The 18,312-nt window shown below is 44.6% G+C and overlaps 1 protein-coding gene across 1 annotated transcript in view; it reads left to right on the forward strand.

Annotated features, from left to right (window-relative positions):
* The window catches only part of mtrr (5-methyltetrahydrofolate-homocysteine methyltransferase reductase), a 157,820-nt gene that overhangs the window by 19,376 nt on the left and 120,132 nt on the right, over positions 1-18,312 (forward strand). The window contains exons 6-7 of the mRNA XM_070880211.1: positions 6,435-6,772; positions 10,188-10,444. Of these exons, the coding sequence (XP_070736312.1) occupies positions 6,435-6,772; positions 10,188-10,444 (595 nt within the window). The remainder of the gene's footprint in view (positions 1-6,434; positions 6,773-10,187; positions 10,445-18,312) is intronic.

Consider the following 18,312-nt stretch of genomic DNA (forward strand, 5'->3'; position numbering starts at 1 on the left):
GGCTCTCCTTAGTCCATCCGGATCTCAATGATCATGTAGAAACCCGGCGTCACTGGCATAACATGTACCATGATTGCGCGGCTGTATCACGTGACATTGAGGTTAATGACCCTGTGTTTGTTCTTAATTACGGTCATGGTCCCAAATGAGCTGCTGGCATTGTTTTAGCCAAGGAGGGGAATAGAGTGTGTGTTTTTGTTAAACTTTTGAATGGACAAATGTGCAGAAAGCACTTGGATCAGACCAAACTGCGGTTCACTGACAACCAAGAACAGTTTGAAGAGAACATTACCATCATTGATCCACCAACACACACCCAACCAGCAATCGACCTCGCAGTCAACCACGAGGATGAACCCATCATGCCCAACAGTCCGATCAGACCAGCCACACCGCAGCGCAGCAATGATCTGACCGACTCACCCATACCAGGGCATCAACTCAGGCGATCAACCTGGAACGCAGAGCCCTGGATCGCCTCCACTTGTAAATAACTTGTATCTAAGACTTTGGGGAGGGCGGGGGGGAGTGATATGTATGTAAACTTTACCAATGTGTAAGACTTGCCACCAGGTGGCGCACCTGTGGGAGACCCAAGGGTCACCTGCACACCTTGGGCAAGCAGGTATAAAAGGCAGTCTACCATGCTGCTTCCTCACTCTGGGGTAACAATAAAGAGACGAAGGTCACAACTGTTTGAGCTTACAGCATACAGTCTTGTGGAGTTATTCTGAACATAACAATCCTGACTTGGAAATATATTGCCATTCCTTTTTCGTCGCTGGTTTAAAATTCTGGAACTCCCTTCTTAACGGCATTGTGTGAGTACCTTCAGCTCATGGACTGCAGCAGTTCAAGAAGGTGGCTCACCACCAACTTCTCGAGAGCAATTAGGAATGGGCAATAAATGCTGGCCTTGCCAGCAACGCCCACATCTAATGAATGAATTAAAAAAAAAAATGTACTGGTCTCTTACTGGTAGCTACACAATGTGATGCAGTATGGCACACCCAACGTCGTGGTGGCAGACTGTAACTCGTGGGGTACTGCAAGGATCAGTGCTTGGGCCTCAGCTGTTCACAATCTATATTGATGATTTGAATGAGGGGACCAAATGTAATGTATCCAAGTTTGCTGATGATACATCCCACCTAGCTTTGTAAGTTGTGAAGAGGATGCAAAGTGACTTCAAGGGGATATAGACAGGCTAAGTGAGTGGACAATAACATGACAAATGGAATAATGGGCCCAAGTTTCCACACGATAAAAAACGGGCGCCCCTCTGAGCTGGGCGCCCATTTTTTGCGCCTAAAACGGCGCCGGAAAAAAAACTTGCGATTCTGGAGCGTTCTGCAGCTCCTTGTCTGTTTGGCGCGGCGCCCAGGGGGGCGGAGCCTACACTCGCGCCGATTTTGTAAGTGGGAGGGGGCAGGTACTATTTAAATTAGTTTTTTTCCTGCCGACAACCCTGCGCGTGCGCGTTGGAGCGTTCGCGCACGCGCAGTGTGAAGGAAACATTGGCACTCGGCCATTTTTGTAGTTCTTTGTAGCTGTTTAATTTTTGAACATTTTTTAATAAAAGCACATTGCCATCAGCACTGAGGCTTCCTGCAGCCTTCTCACTGTCTCCTTCCCGCCCACCGTCGGGAACGTCTTCCTCCCTCTTTCCCCCCCCCCCCTGCTGCGGTGCGGTCGGGCCCGCACTCCCTCCCGCCCGCCGTCGGGAATGTCTTCCTCCCCCCCCCCCCCCCCGCTGCATTCGGGTGGTCGGTCCCGCACTCCCTCCCTCCCTCCCGCCGTCGGGAACGGCTTCCTCCTCCCCCCCTGCCGTCGGGAACGAACGAATGAACTTGAGGCTGGCTGAAGTACTTTCACACAGGTAGGAAGATGGTTTATTTAATCTCTTCTTTGCTTATAAATGTTTATTCAGGTTGGATTTATTTGTAGAAGTATAAATAAGGATTTATTGTAGAATTTAATGACTTCCCTTCCCCCCCCCCCTCCCCCCCCACCTCGTTCTAGACGCCTAATTTGTAACCTGCGCCTGATTTTTTAATGTGTAGAACATGTTTTTTCAGTTCTACAAAAATCTTCACTTGCTCCATTCTAAGTTAATTTGGAGTACGTTTTCACTGTGGAAACTTTGAAATCAGGCGTCAGTGGCCGGACACGCCCCCTTTTGAAGAAAAAATTCTGTTCCAAAGTAGAACTGTTCTACCTGACTAGAACTGCAGAAAAGAAAATGTGGAGAATTGCGATTTCTAAGATAGTCCGTTCTCCACCAGTTGCTCCTAAAAATCAGGCGCAAATCATGTGAAAACTTGGGCCGATAATGTGGAGAAATGTGAAGTTATCTATCCACTTTGCTATGAAAAATAGAAATAAACGACTACTTTTTAAATGGTGAGAGATTGGGAAATGTTGCTTTTCAGAGGGACCTGGATGTCCTTGTACACGAATCACGAAAGTTAACATGCAGGTGCAGCAAGCAATTAAGAAAGCAAACTGTATGTTGGTCTTTATTACAAGCGGTTTTGAGTACAAGGGTAAAGATGTCTTGCTGCAAAATTATATAGGGCTCTGGTGGGACCACACCTGGAGTATTGTGTACAGTTTTGGTCTCCTTACTTGCCATAGAGGGAGCTCGCCAGACTGATTCCTGGGATGAGGGGATTGTCCTATGAGGAGAGAATGAGTAAACTAGGCCTATATTCTCTAGAGTTTAGAAGAATGAGAGGCGATCTCATTGAACCATACACAATTCTTACAGGGTGTTGTGTATGGAGAAAGAGTCAGACTGAACACTGAGTTCAAAGTAAAGTGTGACTAGTCTTTTATTGCAGGTCTCCAGAGTGCCTCTCCAACCTGTGAAGCCTCCTTAAATACCTGTGCGCCCAAGAGATTATGGGATCCCTTAGGACTCCAGGGGATGAGCCCTCTGCTGGCTGTACAGAGTAAATACAAGCTTACATCTATAACACAGGGCTTGACTGGATAGATGCAGAGAGGATATTTCCCCTGGCTGTGGAGTCTAGAACCAGGGATCACAATCTCCGAATAAGGGGTTGCCATTTAGGACTGAGATGAGGAGTAATTTCTTCACTCAGAGGGTGGTAGATCTTTGGAATTCTGTACCCCAGAGGGCTGTGAATGCTCAGTCGTTGAGTATATTTCAAGACCGAGATCGATAGAGATTTGAATATTAATGGATATGGTGATAGTGCAGGAAAGTGGAGTTGAGATAGAAGAACAGCCATGATCCTATTGAATGGTGGAGCAGGCTGGAAGGGCCAAATAGCCTACTCTTGCTTATAGTTCTTATGATCTTACACAGCCAGTTCCTAAGCTGTTCTTGTATATTTAGGCTCCACTTACTGGTGACTATAAGGGGTTATGGGGAGCGAGGAAGTGGAGCTGAGTCTATGATCGGATCAGCCAAGATCGTATTAAATGGCAGAGCAGGCTCAAGGGGCCGACTTCTATTTCTTATGTTCTTATGTCAATTCATTTTTAATGTTTGAGAGAGCCAACTATAGCGCTGTGAAGCCCAGGCAATGTATTGGGGAGGAGGAATATGAGATGCGAGAGGAAGTATGAAGGGGTTTAGCAGCTTTGAAAGTGGATAAATCACCAGGCCCAGATGAAATGTATCCCAGGTTGTTAAGAGAAGCAAAAGAGGAAATAGCAGAGGCTCTGGTTATCATTTTCCAATTCTCTCTGAATACAGGTGTGGTGCCGGAGGACTGGACGACTGCTAACATTGTACCTTTGTTTAAAGAGGGAGAAAGGGATAGAGTGAGTAATTAGAGGCCAGTGAGACTAACCTCGGTGATGGGAAAATTATTGGAAAAAATTCTGAGGGACAGGATAAATCTTCATTTAAAAAGACACTGACTAATCAAGGACCGTCAGCACGGATTTGTTAAGGGAAAGTCGTGTCTGACTAACTTGATTGAATTTTTTGAGGAGGTAACCAGGATGGCCGATGAGGGTAGTGTGTTTCATGTAGTGTATATGTATTTTGGCAAGGCTTTTGATAAGGTCCCACGTGGCAGACTGGTCACAAAAGTAAAAGCTCATGGGGTCCAGGGCAAAGTGGCAAGTTGGATCCAAAATTGGCTCAGATGCAGGAAGCAAAGAGTGTTTTTGTGACTGGAAGGCTGTTTCCAGTGGGTTCTGCAGGGTTCAGTACTAGATCTGTTGCTTTTTGTGGTATATATTAATTATTTAGACGTGAATATAGGGGTACGATTAAGAAGTTTGCAAATGATACAAAAATTGGCCGTGTGGTTGATAATGAAGAAAGCTGTGGGCTGCAGGAAGATATCAATGAACTGGTCAGGTCGGCAGAACAGTGGCAAATGGAATTCAATTCGGAGAAGTGTGAGGTAATGCATTTGGGGAGGACTAACAAGGCAAGTGAATACACATTAAATGGCAGGACACAGAAGTGTAGAGGAACAAAGGGACCTTGGAGTGCATGTCCACAGATCCCTGAAGGTAGCAGGCCCAGGTAGTAAAAGTGGATAAGAAGGCATATGGAATACTTGCCATTATTAGCCGAGGCATAGAATACAAGAGCAGGGGGAGTTATGCTTAAATTGTATAATACGCTGGTAAGGCCACAGCTGGAATACTGCGTGCAGTTCTTGTCGCCGTATGAGAGGAAGGACGTGATTGCACTAGAGAGGGTGCAGAGGAGATTTACAAGGATGTTGCCTAGACTGGAGAATTTTAGCTATGAGGAAAGATTGTATAGACTGGGTTTGTTTTCTTTGGAACAGAGGTGGCTGAGGGGAGACCTTGGGTGTATACAATTATGAGGGGCCTAGATAGAGTGGATAGGAAGGACCTGTTCCCCTTAGAAGAGGGGGGGTCAACATTTAGATTTAAAGTAATTGGTTAGAGGTTTTGAGGGGAAATGTTTTCACCCAGAGGGTGTGGGGGTCTGGAACTCAGTGCCTGAAAGGGTGGTAGAGGCAGAAACCCTCACCACATTAAAACAGTACAGGTTGAAGCTCCCTTATTCGGCACCCTCAGGAGCTGGCCTGTTCCAAATAAGGGATTTTACCGGATGAGGGGAGGTCAGCGGGGGAGGGAGCGGGGAGAGATGGCCCGAGGTAAGGGAGGGTGGTGGTTGAGGAGATCGGTGCCCTGGGCGGGTCCGAAGTGTCGGCAGGCTGCGAAGGAAGTGTCGGCACAGCCCCAAAGTCTGGGTGAAGGTCGGCCGCGTTCTGAGCGTGTGCCCCTGGCCGCTGGAATCATCCCGGACGAGGGGTAGTGCCGGATAAGGGAGTTCTGAATAAGGGAGATCCAACCTGTACTTTGATGTACACTTGAAGTGCCGTAACCTACAAGGCTATGGGCCAAGAACTGGAAGGTGGGATTAGGCTGGATAGCTCTTTGTCAGCCGGCGTGGACACAAATGGTTGAAATGGCTGCCTTCCATGTTATTAATTTCTATGATTCTATAATTCTTGCCCTGTTGATTCAACACTGAAATTACAGCATTAATGCAAAATAGTTCTAGATGCATATTAACGCAAGTGAGTAATAATAATCAGTCAAATAATTTTTGATCACTCTTGTCTGGACTTGTCTTTATAACTTTCAGCTGTTAACTGAATATTCAGTCAGTTCTTTACAAAGGAGTTCATTGACTTAACATTCATTGTTTTTGTTGGTGTCTGTTGTACAGATCCATTGCTCTATTTGGGAAAAGGATATTAATCTTAGTTTTGCTTTTGGTTATTCTGTACATCTATCATTTAGCTCTGAGATCATTATTTAATTCAAAAAATGGACATGTTTACATTATCAGTATTTTAAAGACCTGGATTGTCTCCCTTAAGATTCTGACAAAGTTCAATTCTGTAAGCTCTTAGTTTAATAGTATAACACTCAGTAGAGTATTATTTTCTCGTAGCTATGTTCTCGCACCGTAGCAATTTCTTCGTGATGTTTGATGATCATAAGAAAGCTACGTTCCCTGAATCAAGGAGATCTAGCAACCAGAAAGCAGACCTCCATTCTTGAGATTTGTTCTTGAATTCTATTTAGTGCAGGGCTTAGAATACAGGACGATGCAAATCTCTGCTTGTGAAGAAGAAAAGAAAATGGTGTGCTGTAGGACGATCTAGCTGCTGAGTCCTGTACTGTGCAATACTGAACTTCTGCCACATAGTCAATATCTCCTGGTAGCCCCATGTTTGAGATTGTGGCAAGGGTGAGCATCATCCTGAATAGTAATTGGTAGGAGTAATTGTTGGTGGGGTGGGGTGGGTGAAGTGGAAGTGAAGTGAAAGTGAAAGTGAAGTGAAGTAGAAGAGTGGAAAGTTAAGCAAAAATGTGCATTCAGAGCTGTAAATGTTTTGGAGTTGGTAGATATATGTGCTCTTTCTAACTCCTTTTCCCCCCCACTGTTTAATCCTCAGGTTTCTTCGCAAGAATGTTCCTCGCTGGCACCAAACATTACTGTGATTTCGGTACCAGTGACTAAAGCAATTACTCTAACCCGGAAGGATGCAGTGAAAACCGCACTACTCTTAGAACTTGATATTTCAGTAAGTCCTTCTGCTGGTATAATTTTGGAGTTTCCACCAGAGTTAAAACTCTGCGGGCTAGAGTTTCCTCTCCAATCGCCCAGTTACCGCCAGGCGGTAAATTCCAGAGTCATTACCGCCGGGCGGTATTCGATACTGTCCGCCCATATATTACCGCCTGAAATGGAAGTTTCAACATTAAGATCTGTTAACCACCGGACTGTAATACTGTTCTGAAAAAGCAGGTCTTGCTGGATTTTAAGTGGGCGGTAAGGACACAGATCTGACAGGTTTGTTTGATATTACACAGATCTTTATAGTTCCCCGCAATTTGATGTATTTTTAAATGGATTGTAGTATTTTCTAGTGTTAGACAATAATATAAATGGTCTAATAAAACCTTATTTACTCCTTTAGTCTCTCTCTCGTCTCACTCCCCCCCCGTCCGCTCTCTCATTCTCTCTCTCGCTCATTCTCTCTCTCTCTCTCCCTTTTTTGTCTCCTCCCCTGCCCCCAACAGCGATCTCTCTTTTGCCCCCCCCCCCCCTACAGCGATCACAGGTTGTCAGTCTCTGGCTTCTCGGGGGGGCTTGGGGAGGGGAAGGAACTTGACAGCCGCGCACGCGCGCACAACTTGGGAGATTCCCGAGTCGATCGGCCTCCTCTGCCGCACACCGCCCGCTGCACTTCGCTCCCGCACCGCTTCGCCGCCGCCTGCTACATGGAGCACCCAAAAACCGCGGGAGCGCGCACCAGCAGCATTCTGGCGGTTGAAAAAGACGCAACCGCCGGAACACTGCTAAGGATCGGGCGGGGGCAATTGAAAAGGAAAATCCAGCCCTGCTTACTTCATGCAGATTATTGGACCTTAAAATGTGCTGCAGAAGGGTAGGGTGCAGCCTGTTCCTCTGCTGGTGACTTTTACCAACATCACTAATAGATTGGGGGTTATTTTGATGAAGGGGTGAAAACAGGTGCTAAATGGGTGCAATGCTAATAAGATACGTCTGTTTGAAAGTCTGGTTTTAGCACACAATTTTTGTCCCAATTGCTAATTGCCATTATTTGAACTTGCCTGGAAGTGCTAAAACAGACTCCTGCAGGTTTAGTACTCCACCTGTTTCGAAGCAGTTTTCATGGAGCAGTATATATGGGCTCCACGCACCCACTTCCACTGAAGTGCGCTGGGTAATGCACAGCAGCAGGTTTAAGGATGGCTCTGGGTCTGAGGGAGAGGGTGCACAGGTTCTCTGATGCAGCACTGGAGGTCCTGGAGGAGAGATGTCCTGTACTCGCAGGGGGAAGGCGTGCACCTCTCCCTCCTGTCCCTAGTGTGTACTTCAACCCTTTTACCAAGATGGCCTCTTGTGCAAAAGATGGGCTAAACCGGCTTTTCAGCTCAAGACCCTACTTTGGCCACCTTGGAGGCTCTTTTGCACCTACTTACTCTGAAATTGAGATTCCCAGTGCGATTCTTGCTTGACGGGCACGCAGACCAGCGAATCCGGTGTGGAAGTCAGCATGCCCAATTCATGGCATTCCTGATTTTCCACTCTACATTGGGAGCGGAGTCTGAGTTTTGGGACAATAAGCTAATGATTGAATACAGTTTGAGGGAGTGTTGTATTGCTGCCTTTCAATGAGACTTTAAACCAAGGTTCCTTCTGCCTGCTTGGGTGGATGTTAAAGATCCCATGGAGTTGTTTGAAGAAGAGCAGGGAGTTCTCACAGTTTCATGGACAACATTCTTCCATAACGAATACCATATTAAAATAGATGAACTGGTCATTGACCTCATTTGTGGAATCTTGTAGTTGGCAAAATGGCTGCCACGTTTGCATATATATATATATATAACCTTGACTGTACTTCAAAGTAATGCATTGTATGCAAAATGCTTTAAGACATTTGAGAGATAACAAGCTACTTTATAAATGCAAGTCTCTTTCACTTCCTTAAACAAGCTGATACATTGCTACATTTTTTTTAGATTTTTATCGTCCATTTTTCATATCACTCCTATCCTGATGGTGACAACCTAAACTGGGTTACAGTTCAGTGAGTAACAGGGGTCATATATGATTTTCCTAGTTAGCTTAGAGTTTCCACTCGTCAAGTATGAGCCTGGAAACTCAGTGTCAGTAGTGGAACCATTAGGATTGAGTGCAGCTCTGCTCTCAAAGTTACTTGCGTGTGTTTCCAGGAGGGTTTGGTATGCAGGGATTGGTATGCAGGCCAACTGTTGAGCCTCAGTGCTATTCTAGCCGAGACTGGCTAATTTAGTATGGCTCCCCACCATTTACTCACAAATGTGAATGTATTTTATTTTGTTTTTTGTATCTGCTAATTTTCTGCCCTGATCTCCAGAATACCTGCCCATATTGTTGTCGCAGCAAATACTATGGGGGTGAAATTGCCCATTTTGGAAATCCCTGTTATCGCCTCTGGGAGGTGTTCCAGAACTGCCCCAGGATTTCTGCCGGCAAAAACGGGTCTGCGCCGCGCCCCACCCCGTATTTTTCCTCCCGGGCAGAGGCACACGCAGCGATAACATCGGCAAGTGTGCCGACCCCTTATCGCCCCGCGCCAGCCCCTTATTGCCCGAGGTTGGAGTGGGGCAATGCCAACGACTGTCATGGCTGTGGCACCCCGGTCGCACTTAAAGGGGAGGGCCTTGTACCGCAGCCGGCATCATTTTTTTGTCGACTGACATTGCAGTCGCCCGGCTGCTGGGTTCGGCTGGGCCGCCAGCATGCAGCACGGCATACCCTCTTGGGCGCCGGCCAAAACTCTCCCCGGTGGCCCAGTGGGTGCCACGAAAGCAGCTGCAGAATTCACAGCAGCCCTCCCCTTCTAAAGCAGAAGAGGGACGTTGTGACGCTCCATGTCGCGTTGAGCGTAGCGGCCCGCTAATGCCCTGGCAGCGCCCCGTGAAGGCCATTTCCGCCTCCGATACCGCCCCGCAACTTTTTCTCTTTTAAGTGCCCAATTCTTCAAGATTTTGCAGCCCATCTCGCCGGGTGCTAAATCTTCATTTAATTCAAATTGTGTGCCCCAAATGGGGTGCAGGGCAATTTAGCCCTCTATACTTTCTGGGGTTGAAGACAGTTCAAGTAGTAGGAATATATGTTATTTACTGATGTTCAGGAAACTTTCTGCTTTCACTTTTGTTTCATTGCACTCTGCCTCATATTTCACTTTCTGTCCTTAATAGAATCTTTTTGCAGCACAATTTCAGTGCTGCCTCTTGGGAGACTGTTAGTGATAAAAAAGCCAGTGATAGATGAGGAGGCGGGTTGGGCTAATCCCATTTCCTAGAGGAGTTCATTTGATCTATTTCTTCCTGCAAATGTTGGAGAGAAAGGAGTGCTATATGCCGGATACACACCAATTAATTTGGGAGCATGGAAAGGATAGACTCGGTGGATGAAACACGAAAAATAGTTTTGCCACTAGGCAGGCACTCCAGGTGTGTGCCAACAGTATTTTGGTGCCTGGGATATTGGCACATCTGTTGATATATTTAAAATACTGCCTGAGATATTACTTTTCAATGTCACTTTGTTCTTTTAGTTGTATTGATTAAATGATCCTGACATTGCAAACATAAATTATTTCCTAAAAAAAAAAAGTTGAATCCATCAGCTGCAATCCAGTGCAGGTATCACCTCAAGTGCAGTACTTCTTTAATGATTTTTGTGCAGAGTTTAAAAGTAAGAGTGACAGGTATGTAGAAAACGCAATGTGGATTGGAGCCAAACAATTGAAAAATGTGACTGAGTTCAATTACTTGGATAATCCATCCATCAATCCATCGTCTGTCAATCCATCAGTCCTTCAATCTGTTAATATCATGCAAAAGAGCAAAGTGTGTATTACTGTAGATCTTTCTCTTTTCAACAGTATGCAGTGACTAAAACTGCACTATAAAGGCAGAGAATCAATGAAGGCAAAAAAACAAATGCATACCATTCGTGGGTCTTGTGGCAGGGCAGGGGGATACAGCAAGATCATACCTTAAAGGAATATTCTGAATTGCATGAAAAGATATTTATAGCATATTTTTGGACAGTTATCAAATTTTGTCATGACAAATGAGCAAAAGTAGATGCAATGAATGAAAGTGAGCCGCCCCTTCTCACTTCCTGGATGTTCATCATTGAAAAATGTTTTTTAGACGACAGACTAAATACATTTTGCAGTTTCATAAATTAAATATAGAGGATTGGTGTTCAGTAGAGTTCTTTTATGGTATTTAGACTAGTTATATTCTACAAATGGCATTTCCATCTTCACATCAGTGCAGCAAACATCATATTCCATGTGAATATTTGATCACATAAGAACATAAGAAATAAGAGCAGGAGGAGGTCCTATGGTCCCTCGAGCCTGCTCCGCCATTCATCATCATCATGGGCAGTCCCTCAAAATCGAGGCAGACTTGCTTCCATTCGAACAGTGAGTGCTCAGGTGACTACAGTCCAATACGAGAATTACAGTCTCTGTCACAGGTGGGACAGACAGTCGTTGAAGGAAAGGGTGGGGGGGGGGAAGTCTGGTTTGCTGCACGCTCCTTCAGCTGCCTGCACTTGTTTTCTGCATGCTCTTGGCGACGAGACTCGAGGTGCTCAGCGTCCTCCCGGATGCTCTTCCTTCACTTAGGGCGGTCTTTGGCCAGGGGTTCCCAGGTGTCAGTGGGGATGGTGCACTTTATCGAGGAGGCTTTGAGGGTGTCCTTGAAACGTCACCTGGGGCTCGCTTGCCGTGTAGGAGTTCCGAGTAGAGCATTTGCTTTGGGAGTCTTGTGTCGGGCATGTGGACAATGTGGCCCGCCCAACGGAGCTGGTCAAGTGTGGTCTGTGCATCGATGCTGAGGATGTTGGCCTGATTGAGAACACTGACGTTGATGCGTCTATCCTCCCAGAGGATTTGCAGGATCTTGCGGAGACATCGTTGGTGGTATTTCTCCAGCGATTTTGAGGTGTCTGCTGCATATGGTCCACGTCTCTGAGCCGTACAGGAGAGCGTGTATCACTGCAGCCCTGGAGACCATAAGCTTGGTTCCAGATTTGAGGGCTCGATCCTCGAACACACACTTCCTCAGGCGACCGAAGGCTGCATGGATTAACCATGCATGAATTAACAGCGCAAATAGAGGTAAACGGATACGATATAGTTGCAAATACGGAGACATCGTTGCTGGGTGACCAGGGTTGGGAACTGAATATCTAATGATATTCGATTATTTAGGAAGGACAGGCAAAAAGGAAGAGGGGGTGGTGTGGCGTTGTTAGTAAAGGATGAAATCTGAGCAATAGTGAGCTTAGAAAATCAAGATGTAGAATCAGTCTGGGTGGAACTAAGGAGCACCAAGGGACAAAAAACATTGGTGGGAGTTGTCTGTAGCCTCCAAACAGTAGTGGTAGTGTAAGAGACGGCATCAAACAGGAAATTAGAGATGCATGTAGCAAGGGTACAACAGTAATCATAGGTGATTTTACTATACATATAGACTGGCCAAACCAAATTAGTAATAACACTGTGGCAGATGAATTCCTGGAGTGTGTACGAGATGGTTTTTTAGACCAGTATGTTGAGGAGCCTACTATGGAACAGGCTATCCTAGATTGGGTATTGTGCAATGAGAAGGGGTTAATTAACATTCTTGTTGTGTGGTATCCTTTAGGGAAGAGTGACCATGACATTGAATTCTTTATTAAGATGGAAAATGAAGTCGTCCAATCTGAAACTAGGGTCCTAAATCTAAACAAAGGAAACTACAAAGGTATGAGGAATGAATTAGCTATGATAGATTGGGAAAATCCATTAAAAGGCATGACGGTGGATAGGTAATGGCTAATATTTAAGGAACGAATGCATGAATTGCAACAGTTATACATTCCTTTCTGGTGTAATAACACAAAAGGAAAAGTGACCTAACCATGGCTAACAAAAGAAATTAAGGATAGTATTAGATCCAAAGAGGAGTCATACAAAGCTGCCAGAAAAAGTAGCAAGCCTGAGGATTGGGAGCAGTTTAGAATTCAGCAAAAAAGGACCAAGAGATTGATTAAGAGGGGAAAAATAGAGTATGAGAGTAAATTTGCAAGGAACATAAAAACCAACAGCAAAAGTTTCTAAAAGTACATAAAAGAAAAAGATTAGTGAAGACAAATGTAGGTCCTTTACAGACAGAAACGGGAGAATTTGTAATGGGGAACAAGGAAATGGCAGCACAATTTAAATAAATACTTTGGTTCTGTCTTCACGGAATAATGTCCCAGAAATTCTAGGGAACCAAGGGTCTAGTGAGCAAGAGGAATTAAAGGAAATTATCATTAGTAAGAAAATAGTGCTGGAGAAACTAATGGGACTGAAGGCCGATAAATCCCCAGGGCCTGATGATCTGCATCCCGGAGTACTAAAAGCGGTAGCCATGGGAATAGTAGATGCAATGGTTGTCATCTTCTAAAATTCTATAGACTATGGAATAGTTCCTGCAGATTGGATAGTTGCAAATGTAACCCCACTATTTAAAAAAGGAGGGAAAGAGAAAACCGGGAACTACAGACCGGTTAGCCTAACATCAGTAGTAGGGAAAATGCTAGAGTCTATTATAAAGGCACACTTGGATAATATCAATGGGATTAAACAAAGTCAACATGGATTTATCAAAGGAAAATCATGTTTGACAAACCTACTGGAGTTTTTTGAGGATATAACTGATAGAATAGATAAGGGAGAACCAGTGGATGTAGTGTATTTAGATTTTCAGAAGGCCTTTGATAAAGTCCCACAAAAGAGGTTAGTGTGCAAAATTAAAGCACGTAGGATTGGGGTAATGTATTGGCATGGATTGAAAATTGGTGAACTGATAGAAAACAGAGAGTAGGAATAAATGGGTCTTTTTTGGGGTGGTGGGCAGTGACTAGTGGGGTACCACAGGGAACAGTGCTTGGGCCCCAGCTATTCACAATATATATAAATGATTTGGATGAGGGAACCAAATGTAATATTTCTAAGTTTGCTGATGACACAAAACTAGGTGGGGTTGTGAGTTGTGAGGAGGATGCAAAGTGATTTTATATAGGTTGAGTGAGTGGGCAAACACATGGCAGATGCAGTATAACGTGGATAAATATGAAGTTATTCACTTTGGTAGGAAAAACACACGGACAAAGTATTATTTAAATGGTGATGGCTTGGGAAGTGTCCTTGTACACCAGTCATTGAAAGCAAACATGCAGGTGCAGCAAGCAGTTAGGAAGGGAAATGGTATATTGGCCTTCATTGCAAGAGGATTTGAGTACAAGAGCAAAGATGTCTTACTACAGTTATATAAGGCCTTGGTGAGACTGCACCTGGAGTATTATGTGCTGTTTTGGTCTCCTTACCTAAGAAAGGATATACTTGCCATAGAGGGAGTGCAGCGAAGGTTCACCAGGCTGATTCCTGGGATGACAGGACTGTCTTATGAGGAGAGATTGGGTCGACTAGGCCTGTATTCACTAAAGTTTAGAAGAATGAGAGGGGCTCTCATTGAAAAAGTATAAAATTCTGACTGGGTTGGATAGACTGGGTACGGGGAGGATGTTTCCCCTGGCTGGGAAGTCTAGAACAAGGGGTCACAGTCTCAGGATACGGGGTAGGAAATTTAGGACTGAGATGAGAAATTTTTTCACTGAGGGTGGTGAACCTGTGGAATTCTCTACCACAGAAGGCTGTGGAGGCCAAGTCACTGAATATATTTAAGAGGGAGATGGATAGATTTCTAGAAACAAAAGACATCAAGGAATATGGTGTGAGATAGAGAATCAGCCATGATCATATTGAATGACGGTGCAGACTCGAAGGGCCAAATGGCCTACTACTGCTCCTATTTTCTATGTTTCTATGATTCTATAGGCGCACCAACGTCTGTATTCTCGCTCAGGCCAACATCCCCAGCATCGAACCATTGACCACGCTCGATCAGCTCTGCTGGACAGGTCACATCGTCCACATGCCTGACATGAGGCTCCCAAAACAAGCACTCTACTCAGAGCTCCGACAAGGCAAGCGAGCCCCAGGTGGGCAGAGGAAATGCTTCAAGGACACCCTTAAAGCCTCCTCAAAAAAGTGCAACATTCCCATCGATCCCTGGCCCAAGACTGCCCAAAATGGAGGAAAAGCATCCGGGAAGGTGCTGAACACCTTGAGTCTCTTCGCCGAGAGCAAGCTGAAGCCAAATGTCGACAGTGGAAAGAGCGTATAGCAACCCAGGCACCCCAACCTCCCGTTCCGCCAACCAGTCTGCTCCACCTGTGACAGAGACTGTAGGTCCCGCGTTGGACTCTTAAGTCATCTGAGAACTCATTTTACGTGTGAAGGCAAGTCATCCTCGACTCCGAGGGGGGGGGGGGGGGAAGAAGAAGAAGAAGAAGAAGAAGAAGAAGAAGACATCCTCAAAACAACTATAATAAATTTGTCAAACACGGTTTCCCTTTCATAAAGCTATGTTGACTCTGCCTAATCATGTTATGATTAACTAAGTGCCCTAATACCACTTCCTTAACAAAGGATTCCAGCATTTTCCTAATGATAGATGTCAGGCTAACTGGCCTGTAGTTCCCTGTTTTCTCTCTCCAACCTTTTTTGAATAGTGGTGTTACATTTGCTACCTTCCAATCTGCTGGGACCATTCTAGATTCTAAGGAATTTTGAAAGATCAAAACCAATGCATCCACTATCCCTGCAGCTACCTCTTTTAGAACCCTAGGATGTAGGCCATCAGGTCCAGGGGATTTGTCGGCTTTTAGTCCCATTAATTTCTCTAGTACTTTTTTCTACTTGCATCAATTACATTGTTCCTCACCCTCATTAGACCCTTGGTTCCCACCATTTTAGGTATGCTTTTGGCATCTTCTACTGTGAAGACAGATGCACAATATTTATTTCATGTTGCTGCCATTTCCTCATTCCCCAGAGTAATTTCCTCAGTCTCTAAGGAACCAGTGTTTACTTTTGCACACTCTTCCTTATTACATACTTGTAGAAGCTCTTGCAGTCTGTTTTCATATTTCTTATTAGTTTTCTCTCAGTCTATTTTTTCCCTTTTTATCAATTTTTTGGTCATCCTTTGCTGGTTTCTGAAACTCTCCCAAACCTCAAGCTTACTACGATTCTTCGCAATGTTATAAGCTTCTTCTTTCAATCTAATGCTATCCTTAACTTTAGTTAGCCACGGATGGATCACTTTTCCTGTGGAGTTTTTGTTTTTCAATGGAATGTATTTTTGTTGAGGATTATGAAATATTTATTTCAATGCAAGCCACTGCTTATCTATTGCCATATGTTTTAATCTATTTTTGCAAACTACCTTAGCCAACCTGCACTTCATATCTATGTAATTAGCTTTATTTAAGTTTAAAACTCTAGTTTCGAACTTGGGCAAGTCACTCTCAAACTTAATGTGAAATTCTATCTTATTCTGAACTCTCTGCCCCAGAGGATCCTTTACTATGAGATTGCTAATTAACCCTGTCTCATTACACAATACAAGATCTAAAATAGTCTGTTCCCTGGTTGATTCCATAATTTATTGTTCTAGGAAACTGTCTCAAATGCATTCCATGAACCCGTCCTTCAGACTACCTTTACCAATATGATTTGTCCTGTCTCTATGAAGATTAAAGTCCCCCACGATTATTGCATTACCTTTTGTAATAAGCTCCTACTACTAGGTAGCTACTGCTTGGGGCCAATATACTACTCCCATCAGTGTTTTCTGCCCCGTTATTCCTTATCTCCATCCATACTGATTCTACTTCCTGATCTTCTGGGGGAAGATCCTTTCTCTCTACTGTCTTTGTGTCATCCTTTATTATCAGGGCTACCTCCCCTCCTTTACCATTCTGCCTGTCTTTTCGAAACATCAAGTACCCTGGAACATTTAGTTCCCAATCTTGGTCACCTTGCAACCATGTCTCTGTAATGGCTATTAGATCCAAACCCATTTATCTCTATTTGTGTCATTAGTTCATCTATCTTATTATGAATTCTCCGTGCATTCAGATAAAGAGCCTTTCATTTAATTTTTTTTTATCATTATTCCCTGCTCTGACATTCTCTACTGCACTGCTACCATTAAACTCTCTGTCCCTTCCTGTCACACTCTGCTTATATTTACCCAAATCACTACACTGCTCTATTGCATTGACTTTTCTCTTTAGATATGTATATTTCCCCTCACCTGACCCCTTCCCCCCCCCCCCCCCCCCCAATTTTTTAGTTTAAAGCCCTATCTACAGCCCTAATTGTTCCATTTGCCAGGACGCTGGACCCAGCCCGGTTTAAGTGGAGCCCATCCCGACGGAACAGTTCTATGTAAACTTACCATTATAACCTCCCATCTTGATAGTAAAAGATGACGAAGATATTTCAAAGCATTCTTTTGAATTCATTCAGTCTTGTGCCCAATGTTCTACCTTTACCTTTTTTTGATTTACCTAAACCATACGAGGAAAATGCACAAATGCAAAGAACTACAAAGAAATATCAATGATCACAGTAATGTGTAGTTAAATAAAATGTACAGCTATTTTATTTCTGTAGTGCTACCTACATTTTAATGCAATGACATTTTTTGTGTTTAAATCATTTTTTGTCTCGTAAAACCTAACGCAATGATACACAGGGTGCAATGCTTGTAGTGAGCATACTTGGTGTAATCTCGGATAGACCTAGCAAATGTATACAATATTTATAGTTACATGAGAATAAACCTGTTGATTATATTTCAGTCTACTTACTTAATTAGTTACAAATGTGATGTGCGGATTGTCACAAGTTAGTGTTATAGGCCCCAAGTTTCCACATGATTTGCTCCTGATTTTTAGGAGCAACTGGTGTAGAACGGAGTATCTTAGAAATCGGAATTCTCGTCATTTAGTTTGCTCCAGTTCTAGTCAGTTAGAACAGTTTCACTTTGGAACAGAATTTTTTTTTCAAGAGGGGGTGTGTCCGGGCCACTTACGCCTGATTTCAAAGTTTCGTGAGTGAAAACTTACTCCAAACTAACTTAGAATGGAGTAAGTGAAGATTTTTGTACGCTCGAAAAAACCTTGTCTACACTTTAGAAAATCAGGCGTAGGTTACAAATCAGGCGTAGGGAATGGTGGGGGGGGGGGGTTTAAAGGGAAGTTTACAAACATTAAACACTTCAGTTTTACAAATAAAGAGCCATCATCAATAATAAATGATAACATCAATAAATCAACCAAAAAAAATTAATAAATAAAACATTTTCTACTCACCGACTGCAGCACGGGGAGCCCTCCAACAGCGTGCTGGGATGCCGCACTCAGTGTGTCTCTGTCAGTGTCTTTATCTGTCTGTGTGTCTGTGAGTCTCTCATTCTCTGTCAGTGTCTGTGTTTCTGACAGCGAGGGGGAGGGGGGGTGCAGAGGGAGGGATGGGGGGGGGGGGAAGAAGGAGGATGGGGGGGGGTGGGGGGGAAGGAGATTGGGGGGGTGGGGGGAAGGAGATTGGGGGGGGGTGGGGGGAAGGAGATTGGGGGGGGTGGGGGGAAGGAGATTGGGGGGGGTGGGGGGAAGGAGATTGGGGGGGGGGGGGGTGGGAGGAGATTGGGGGGGGTGGGGGGGGGGGGGAAGGAGAAGGGGGAGGGAGGCTGAACAGGCCGGGCCCGAGACTTCGGGCAGGGCCCGTCCCCAGCACCAGACTTGCAGATGGGTGGCATTGGGTCGGGGTCGGGGGGGGGTGGTGGTGGGAG

The sequence above is a fragment of the Pristiophorus japonicus genome, chromosome 5 (assembly GCF_044704955.1).
Source record: "Pristiophorus japonicus isolate sPriJap1 chromosome 5, sPriJap1.hap1, whole genome shotgun sequence".
Classification (NCBI taxonomy): Eukaryota; Metazoa; Chordata; class Chondrichthyes; family Pristiophoridae; genus Pristiophorus; species Pristiophorus japonicus.